This window comes from Bombina bombina, chromosome 3, assembly GCF_027579735.1.
Source record: "Bombina bombina isolate aBomBom1 chromosome 3, aBomBom1.pri, whole genome shotgun sequence".
Lineage (NCBI taxonomy): Eukaryota > Metazoa > Chordata > Amphibia > Anura > Bombinatoridae > Bombina > Bombina bombina.
Window position 1 is genome coordinate 1,276,021,945 of NC_069501.1, and position 11,086 is coordinate 1,276,033,030.

The window sequence follows — 11,086 nt, forward strand, 5'->3', positions numbered from 1 at the left end:
ACAAAAAATAATAAACGAAATTATCAAAAATAAAAACAATTACACCTAATTTAATAGCCCTATAAAAATAAAAAAGCCCACCCAAAATAAAAACACCCTCTAGCCTACAATAAACTACCAATATCCCATAAAATGGCCTTTTGTAGGGCATTGCCCTAAGTTAAACAGCTCTTTTACCTGTAAAAAAATACAAAGTCCCCCCAACAGTAGACCCCACCACCCAACCAACCCCACAAAATAAAAACCTAACTCTAAAAAAACCTAAGCTACCCATTGTCCCTAAAGGGGCATTTGAATGGGCATTGCCCTTAAAATGGCATTCAGCTTTTTTTCACTGCCCTTAAAAGGGCATTCAGCTCTTTTACAAAAGCCCAAAGCCCTAATCTAAAAAAAAACAAAAAAACTAACACTTATCCCAGAATATCTACTCACGTTTCCTGAAGTCCGGACATTCATCTCCATCTAGGCAGCGAGAAGTCTTCATCCAGGTGGCGATATCTTAATCCATCCTGGGGGCATCTTGTATCTTCATCCCAACGGTGTGGAGGGGAGCCATCCTGGAAGACATCCTCTGCGGAGCGTCCTCTTCATACGGTCACCACCGTACACTGAAGTTGAATGCAAGATAGCCGTTTCAAAATGGCGTACCTTTCATTCCTTTTGGCTGATTTGATTCTTCAAATTCAAATCAGCCAATAGGATGAGAGCTACTTAAATCCTATTGGCTGTTCAAATCAAACTTTGGGCTTTTGTAAAAGAGCTGAATGCATTTTAAGGGCAATGTAAAAGAGCTGAATGCCCTTTTAAGGAAAATGGCCATACAAATGCCCCTTTAGGGGAAATGGGTAGCATAGGGTTTTTTTTAAGGTTTTTTTATTTTGGGGGGTTGGTTGGGTGGTGGGTTTTACTGTTGGAGGGACTTTGTATTTTTTTACAGGTAAAAGAGCTGTTTAACTTAGGGCAATGCCCTACAAAAGGCCCCTTTAAGGGCTAATGGTAGTTTATTGTAGGCTAGGGGGCGTTTTTATTTTGGGGGACTTTTTATTTTTTAAAGGGCTATTACATTAGGTGTAATTGTTTTTATTTTTAATAATTTTGTTTATATTATCTTTTGTAAGCTTAGCATTTTTTTATTTTTTTAGTAGTGTTAGGTTTTTTTAAATTTGTAATTTAAATTTTTTTTGGTAGCATTTTTTTATTTCATTTTTTTATTAGAATAGTAATGTTAGGTTATGTTATAGATTAATAATAGGTTTATTTTTATTTCACAGGTTTTTATTTATTTTAAGATAGTAATATAGTAATTTTAATTTTAAGTTAGGGGGATGTTAGGTTTAGGGGTTAATAGTTTAATTTAATGTTTTGCGATGTGGGGGGTCTGGCAGTTTAGGGGTTAATATGTTTATTTAGTAGCGGTGATGTGGGGGGCTGGAGGTTTAGGGGTTAATAGGTTTATTTAGTAGCGGCGATGTGGGTAGCCGGAGGTTCAGGGGTTAATAGGTTTATTTAGTGGCAGCGATGTGGGAGGCGGGAGGTTTAGGGGTTAATAGCTTAATTATAGTGTCAGTGATGTCGGGAAGCAGAAGATTAGGGGTTAATAGCTTAATTATAGTGTTGGCAATTTCGGGAAGCGGCGGATTTGGGGTTAATAGATTTTTATAGTGTTTGCAATTTAGGAGGGTGGCAGTTTAGGGGTAAATAGGTAGTTTATGGGTGTTAGTGTACTTTGTAACAGTTTAGTTTTTAGCCGCAACGCACAACCTGTAATATCGGCGCTATGGAAATCCCACACAAAAACGTATTTTTTTTTGTGTGGAATGGACGTTGCTTTACGACTCGTAATATGTGTTCCTGGCCACTTGTGATCTAGCCGAATGAAAGTTACGAGTGTTTGAAACTTGACTATAAGGAATATTAAGTATATACAGGTATCATCATATAACTTCTGCAATAAATACACGTTTAATAATATGAGAAAATCGGGGGGGCGGAACCAACATGCAATGGGACAAGACGCAGATTCTTGAAGCTCCTGACAATAAGCTTAAAAACGTTTAAATATTCAGGGTAATTTACCCCAAATCAACATACTCTTTTCAACAAAAGCACCATTTCTGAACCTAGCACCCTGTGGCTGCAGAATTATGAATGGGAACCCTCTGTTTTTGCCTGCCAAGACAACTACAGCATGGTTTGAGAGCCGCCATTTGAGTCTAATTGGCGTGAATACAATGCTGAGACTTTCCAGAGGTGTGATAATCCAAGTTTGCTGCTGCCTTGTTCTACACCTGAAATGCTAAAGGACTCGGCTTAGTGATTGCAGTGACATCCCTCAGCCTCAACTACTCTGACAACATTTACTCTGCAAGGAGAAGCAATGGTGACCCCCGTCGCCATATTGGAAGTGATTGACTCACTACTATGGGAACACCGACTAGCTTTTTTGGGCACAATGCGGGCGGCTTTGTTACCCCTGGGATACCCTTGCATCGGCACACACAGCAGAGGTGGCGGGGCGGTGAGGCCCCCGTCATCGCTACCTGCCACTCCTATAGATATCGGCAAGCCGACAAGAGAAAATGAAACCACGCGGGAGTATCAGCTGGTCCCAAGCTTGGCTTTTCCTAAGAGGCCGACTTCTACTGATAAGGATCCGACGCCTAGCGAGGTACTGACCGGAACTGTGGCTGTGTCCCGCTTTGCATACAACCGAGGAAGAGATTCAAGTGCACAGGCGCTTGCCACAGGAGGACACATTCAGTCATGTAGGCAAGTTTATTCAGACCTACGCTGCAATCCAGTATACTGCCCCATATCATTGCCTTGAGAACCGGAGTGGGCTAGTCGTCTTCATATACATATGACTTTGGGCGGTGAGCAGGGGACCCTTCACAGCTTTTGGTGCCTTGTAACATATGTAGCCACACGGATTTCTTTCCATTTATCTGGGGACTAAGTTTGTACTACTATTGACTTTGGCTCTCACTCTAGGATGGGGGTTAAACAGTTGTGTATCTATGTTTTCATACCCTGATATCACTAAGTTATGTTTTTCATAGTTAATGTTAGTTATTTATCTGCAGAGGGGATAGCACACTTGATTCTTATAAGCTCATATGTTAACAGTGTTCTAGACCACTAGCAACCACACAGATTTTCTTCCAAGTGTCTGGGGACTAAATTTGCACTAGATTTGAAGTTACTTTTCATCCCATCATATGGGTTAAACAATTGTACATTTGTGTGTGTTTTCCCAGATATCATTAAGGTGTAAGTTCTACAGTTAATTCTAGATATATGTTGGTAGTGTGGGAGACACGCTGGATTTTCATATATTCATATGTTAACAGTGTATGGTTTCACATGGTTGGACGTAATAGTTTTACCTTAACAATACTCTATTTCAATAGTATGCGATTGTTCTTATAGATGTCACATGTATACACTCCTGAAAGGGAGATTAGTTGCTAACAATATCCGGTTCATTTACTTTATTCATGTGGGTATGGGGGCTTATGAGTATGCTACAAGTTATATAGCAGTCATCTTTTTCTAATGCTTTGTTAACGGAATGGATTACACCCTTTTATATCCCTTATAGTATGGTAATCTCATAAACAATATTATAGGCTATGGTCTGTAAACTTATGATCCTTCTAGATATATTTATATGTGCCCTATAGACTTGTACTCTTCTGCTATAATGATGGCTCCTTTGTAGTCCTCATGCTCTACCATCTCTCTCCCCTAGGGAATCACATAGGGATGGGCTGGATAGTTGACCATTGCATGTATAGGGGGGAGTCTGCTGCCTACGGCCGGGGCAGTGGATTCTCCTATGTATTTGTTGAGGTCAGCCTCATTTTATGTATTTAATTCAAACTAATTTAGTTTGCAACCCTTACAGAAGCTTATGATTGCTTAACCATACTAACACTTCCGCCAGCCATCTTTATCCTATATATTTTTTTTTTTTTTTATCCTTACTACAGGGATTCTAGCTCACATGTTGAACCATACACAGCCTATTCTAATGTCAGTCAACTTGAGCTGTACCTTTTTTAAAATCCTTTTAAAATTTTACTGCCCATATGCCATACTCTGAGGAATAAGACCACCCCCTTCTATTTCATTCTTCCACCATTTATCCTGGGTATTAGTGTCCAATTTTTGTTCCAGTTCATGTGGAGCCTTTTTAGTTTCTTATTGTCATGCTTCCCTCCTAACTTATCACGCTTCCTTATTTTTGCATTCCGTATCATGTGCTTTGCAGAGCTCTATAAGGCTTTGCGTTTAATTATGGGAGCGAAACTAACCTCCCCCCCACTCACCCACTCATTTATTCATTCATTCGACCACTCACTTGTTCATCAACCTATTCACCCATTTAATCATATATCTATGTATGCTGGGTCTCTTTACTGTTATTGTCTATATATCATATTTTAGCAACTCACTCGTTCATATCTTCATATACCCATTCATCTACCCATTCATTCATTTACTCATTTCATTACCTTCATTCACCATTCATCCACCTACCCCCATTTTCCCCTACCCACCCATTCATACATTTACACACCAAATTCCCTGTCCCACTCATTCTCCATAATATACTCCCTCATTTACTCCATTACTCAATCCCTCAACTATATATTCACGTATACTGTGTTCCTTCAATGCTATATGTTACTCATCACACTTTAAGGTAACGGAGCACAATTGGTCTAGTCTTTCCCTTATCTACTCAGATACTTACCCAGTTACTCACAAACTCATTCCTCCATTCACTCACCATTTGCCCACCTAATTACTCAGTGACTGGGTTACCTTTTGAACTATTCTTTGAAGTTTTGAGTTATTTTCCCATAGATCATTACTCACCAAACATTATTATAGATCTCTGGTAAATTTGTGTACCAGTGACTTTTTGCGTGGCTTATCCTTGTATGTGCCACAAAAATAATCATAGTTCTTTTTTTTTGTCATATGTAATGTATATGTTGAGTCTTTCGGTTTCTCATTATATGCTTGTTATTGATGTCCACTTTGACATGTATGTTTATAGTACGTTTTATTGTTGTTTCATTACTGAAGAAACGTTGTAATACCTAAAAGTAAAAATGTATGAGGTTTGCTTAGTCTTGGGACTCTAAATATGACATACTACTGATTATTAGTACTTTAGAATTGGAATTCACTGTGTGTTACGCTGCAATTAAGCTAATTGTACGATATTGTTCTTTCCCTTTTTTTTTTTTATTTGTATGTCATATCATTCTGTACCTCAATAAAAATTATTTAAACAAAAAAAAATAATATGATAAAATCAACAAATAAGATACAAGAAGCTGTAGGTGAAACTGTAAGTTATATTTTATTAGATAATAAAAAATTAAAAATGTAGTAAACAAAAATATAAAAATGACACAAAAGTACAAGAAGAATGTTTTTATATATAACTACATATAACACCTGCAAAGAGGTTAAACACATTGGTAAAGTCAGTTCCAGTGCAGCAATGCCATACTCGGAGCTAGCTGAGCACATCTGGTGAGTCAATGACAAGAGGTATATGTGAGCAACCACCAATCACCATGTAGCAGTGGTGTATTGTTGCTTTGGAGCTGATTATTACTGTTTCTTTAATCTATTTCCAGGACAATAAAACACAAATTTACATTATAAAGTGAAGTCACATGACAGAGCATTGGAATAAAGATTTAGTGACAATGTAAGATTTATTTACAGATCCTATTTAATTAGCAAATCCTATTGTTTCAGACATTAACTCATTATGGGCTAAATTACAAGTCGCGCGATTACTGTTGCAACCAAACGATATTGGCTATTTGTGCATAATGGAAAAAGCTCTCACATTACAAGTAGAAAGTAAACATGATCAGGAGAGCTCACTCACATTTAATGCTCATCGGGATAGCGCACTAAACACAACATAAATACATACAAATTTACAGTTACACACATATCAACACCAACTGATGAAAAATATTCTAATAAATGTTTATATGTATATAAGGGCTCAAAGGTATATGGTATATGACAAGGGCTATATTGTATATATACACACATATACTGTACATGCCTAAATATGTGTATGTATGCATGTATATATATATATATATATATATATACTTATGTTTTTATGTACTTATGTATTTATGTGTTTACTGCATGTTTACTCTACATATGTTTTTATGTACTTATGTATTTATGTCATTACTGCATGTTTACTTTACATATGTTTTTATGTACTTATGTATTTATGTGTTTACTGCATGTTTACTGTATATATGTTTTTATGTACTTATGTATTTATGTGTTTACTGCATGTTTACTGTATATGTTTTATGTACTTATGTATTTATGTATTTACTGCATGTTTACTGTATATATGTTTTTATGTACTTATGCATTTATGTGTTTACTGCATGTTTACTCTACATATGTTTTTATGTACTTATGTATTTATGTGTTTACTGCATGTTTACTGTACATATGTTTTTATGTACTTATGTATTTATGTGTGTACTGCATGTTTACTGTATATATGTTTTTATGTACTTATGTATTTATGTGTTTTCTGCATATTTACTGTATATATGTTTTTATGTACTTATGTATTTATGTGTGTACTGCATGTTTACTGTATATATGTTTTTATGTACTTATGTATTTATGTGTTTTCTGCATATTTACTGTATATATGTTTTTATGTACTTATGTATTTATGTGTTTACTGCATGTTTACTGTATATATGTTTTTATGTACTTATGTATTTATGTGTTTACTGCATGTTTACTCTACATATTTCACATTCCAATGCTCTTCACATACAAAACAGTTTTTTTGTAAACAATTATTCCTATACTGTATATATCTTTATATACCTGTATATCTATTCCCATAAATATATAGGCATAGCTATGTTTTACATTAACATTATCAGATATTTATAGAAATATAAATGTAATAATAAAATAAAATTTTCTTCTATATAAAGAACATAGGAATGTAAAATATGTGTAACGCACTTCATGTTTCTCACTTAGTAACATTTAGGGGCATATTTATCAGTGCGAGTGGACATTTTACGATGTAGCGCATTATGTCTGCTGCACATCGATAAATGCTGACAGCATTCACTGTCGGCATTTATCATTGCACAAGCAGTTCACTAGAACTGTTTGTGCAATACCACCCCCTGCAGATTTGCCGCCAATTGGCCGGTAGCAGAGGGTGTCAATCAACCCGATCGTATTCGACCGGGTTGATTTCTGTCCGCAGCCTCAGAGCAGGCGGACAAGTTATGGAGCAGCGATCTTCGGAGCTTGATAATTCGGCCCCTAAATCTTAACACATTTTCTTGATATATTGCGAATAAAAAATATTTAAAAATATTAATAATAATTATTAAAAATTATTATAAATATTGTAATAAATCTAAATAATCCATAGAATATACTGTATATATTTTTACAGTATGCATAATGTATTTTAATTTATATTTTTTAAAATATTTTATATGTAATAATTCAAGAATACGCTTTAAGATGGCTAATTCTTCATCGCCTAGATTTAGAGTTTTGCGGCCAAAGGGGTGCGTTAGCTACGCTGGCTTTTTTCTGGCCGCACCTTTTAAATACCGCTGGTATTTAGAGTTCACAGAATGGCTGTGTTAGGCTCCAAAAAAGGAGCATATAGCATATTTACAGCAACTTCAACTCTCGATACCAGCGGTGCTTACGGACGCGGCCAGCTTCAAAAACGTTCTCGTGCACAATTCCCCCATAGAAAACAATGGGGCTGTTTGAGCTGAAAAAAACCTAACACCTGCAAAAAAGCCGCGTTCAGCTCCTAACGCAGCCCCATTGTTTGCTATGGGGAAACACTTCCTACGTCTGCACCTAACACTCTAACATGTACCCCGAGTCTAAACACCCCTAACCTTACACTTATTAACCCCTATTCTGCCGCCCCCGCTATCGCTGACCCCTGCATATTTTTTTAACCCCTAATCTGTAACTTAGGGCTGGTAAGGTAAAAGAGCTTTGAACTTTTGTAATTTAGAATAGGGTAGGGCATTTTTTTATTTTGGGGGGCTTTGTTATTTTATTAGGGGGCTTAGAGTAGGTGTAATTAGTTTAAAATTGTTGTAATATTTTTCTGATGTTTGTAAATATTTTTTTATTTTTTGTAACTTAGTTCTTTTTTATTTTTTGTACTTTAGTTAGTTTATTTCATTGTATTTATTTGTAGATATTGTATTTAATTAATTTATTGATAGTGTAGTGTTAGGTTTAATTGTAGGTAATTGTAGGTATTTTAGTTAATTAATTTATTGATAGTGTAGTGTTAGGTTTAATTGTAACTTAGGTTAGGATTTATTTTACAGGTAATTTTGTAATTATTTTAACTATTTTAGCTATTAAATAGTTCTTAACTATTTAATAGCTATTGTACCTGGTTAAAATAAATACAAAGTTACCTGTAAAATAAATATAAATCCTAAAATAGCTATAATATAATTATAATTTATATTGTAGCTATATTAGGGTTTATTTTACAGGTAAGTATTTAGCTTTAAATAGGAATAATTTATTTAATAAGAGTTAATTTATTTTGTTAGATTTAAATTATATTTAACTTAGGGGGGTGTTAGGGTTAGGGTTAGACTTAGCTTTAGGGGTTAATCCATTTATTACAGTCAGCAGATTAGGGGTTAATACTTGAAGTTAGGTGTCGGCTATGTTAGGGAGGGCAGATTAGGGGTTAATACTATTTATTATAGGGTTATTGAGGCGGGAGTGAGGCGGATTAGGGGTTAATAACTTTATTATAGTAGCGGTGAGATCCGCTTGGCAGATTAGGGGTTAAAAAGTGTAGGCAGGTGGAGGCGATGTTGAAGGGGGCAGATTATTGGCTAATAAATATAATATAGGGGTCGGCGGTGTTAGGGGCAGCAGATTAGGGGTACATAAGGATAACGTAGGTGGCGGTCGGCAGATTAGGGGTTAATTATTGTAGGTAGCTGGCGGCGACGTTGTGGGGGGCAGGTTAGGGGTTAATAAATATAATATAGGGGTCGGCGGTGTTAGGGGCAGCAGATTAGGGGTACATAAGTGTAACGTAGGTGGCGGTCAGCAGATTAGGGGTTAAAAAAATGTAATTGAGTGGCGGCGATGTGGGGGGACCTCGGTTTAGGGGTACATAGGTAGTTTATGGGTGTTAGTGTACTTTAGAGCACAGTAGTTAAGAGCTTTATGAACCGGCGTTAGCCGAGAAAGCTCTTAACTACTGACTTTTTTCTGCGGCTGGAGTTTTGTCGTTAGATTTCTAACGCTCACTTCAGCCACGACTCTAAATACCGGAGTTAGAAAGATCCCATTGAAAAGATAGGATACGCAATTGACGTAAGGGGATCTGCGGTATGGAAAAGTCGCGGCTGGAAAGTGAGCATTAGACCCTTTCCTGACTGACTCCAAATACCGGCGGTAGCCCAAAACCAGCGTTAGGCGCCTCTAACGCTGGTTTTGATGGCTACCGCCCAACTCTAAATCTAGGCCCATGTGCGCTAACCCAACACTGTGTTAGATGTAAAGCGTGAAATCTGAAGCACATTATGCATATTTTATATTTCTATGTTCTTCACATCGAAATTTTTTTATTACTGTTACCAGTAAAGATAGCATCTATGTCCCAATATTATTGTATTTCAGCAATAACTGAAAGGTGTTTGTGACACCTTTTTATCTGACAAGAGTTGTCTTGTTAGTACAAAAGGTGTTAAACAGTCATAAAATAAACATCTAATTTCATATCCGATATAACATTTAGGAATGTTTTTGGGTATCTGGGTCAATGGATATAATGTGCTCTACAGACCACACTCCATACCTGATCACGGATGCGTTTGGTTTTTATACCATATATAATTGGGTTGAGCATGGGTGGAACAAGCAGATACATGTCAGACAGGATTATATGGACATAAGACGGAATACTTTTACCATAACGATGAGATAAGAAGGAAAAAAATGCCAGGGCATAGAAACTTAAAAACACACAAATATGGGGTGTGCAGGTGTTAAATGCCTTCAGACGGGCTGTTTTAGAGGGAATATGGTAAACTGCATGGAAAATAATGGAATAGGATAGTAAAACAAGTAGAACATCAACACCGAGAATGGTAAAGGCTACAATCAGCCCTAAGACACTGTTCACACGAATGTCAGCCGCTGCAAGCTTTACAACAGCCATATGCTCGCAGTAGGAATGGGCAATAACATTGGTCTTGAAAGCTGGAAAAAGTTTGATGAGGATAATGGAAGGTGCCATCAGAATGGTTGCTCTGGTGAGTAGAATTATAACCATTTTCATTATCAGGGTATTGGTCATTATCATTGTATATCTGAGAGGTTTACAAATAGCTAAATAACGGTCAAATGCCATAGTCAGCAACAGCCCAGATTCAGTACTTGTAAAGCAATGGACAAAGAACATCTGGAGAAGACATCCATTAAAACTGATGAGCTTCAGGTTGAACCATATGATGGACAACATTTTAGGCACTATGCAGGTAGACAACAGTGTATCATTAGCTGCTAGCAGGAAGAGGAAACTATACATAGGACTGTGGAGACTGGAAGACAATGGAATCACCAACATTAAGATAAGGTTTCCAAACAAGGCCATGATGTAGAAAGAACAGAACATGATAGAAATCCAGTTAGGTACAATCTCTAGACCTGGAATTCCAACCAGTATAAACATGGAAGGATAGAAGCTGGTAAAATTATCCATGATTTCCCACTATGTTCCAGATATTCCTCTGCCAGTTATTGTATTGCTACACAATGAGAGAAGTTAAAGGATAAAAAACATTATAGACGTTGTTGAGACATGAAAAGAACAAAGTTGTTATAAGTCACATGTAGATCTTACAGTAATTATCTAGACATTAACATAATGAGTCATTGGGCTCCATTTATTAAGCGGTGGATGCTCTTTAGCTTCTTCGCCAACTTTTAGGTAGTGGGCTAAAATCATCCGATACGATCGGGA

The 11,086-nt window shown here is 36.5% G+C and overlaps 1 protein-coding gene across 1 annotated transcript; it reads right to left on the reverse strand.

Annotated features, from left to right (window-relative positions):
- Window positions 1-156: 156 nt before the first annotated feature.
- LOC128652170 (olfactory receptor 52A5-like) lies at window positions 157-10,825 on the reverse strand (the record flags this gene model as incomplete). Its single annotated transcript, XM_053705112.1, has 2 exons — window positions 9,920-10,825; window positions 157-177 (listed from the first exon to the last, which is right to left on the reverse strand). Coding segments are annotated over exons 1-2 (927 nt in total), but the record flags the coding sequence as incomplete, so codon positions are not given.
- Window positions 10,826-11,086: the final 261 nt, after the last annotated feature.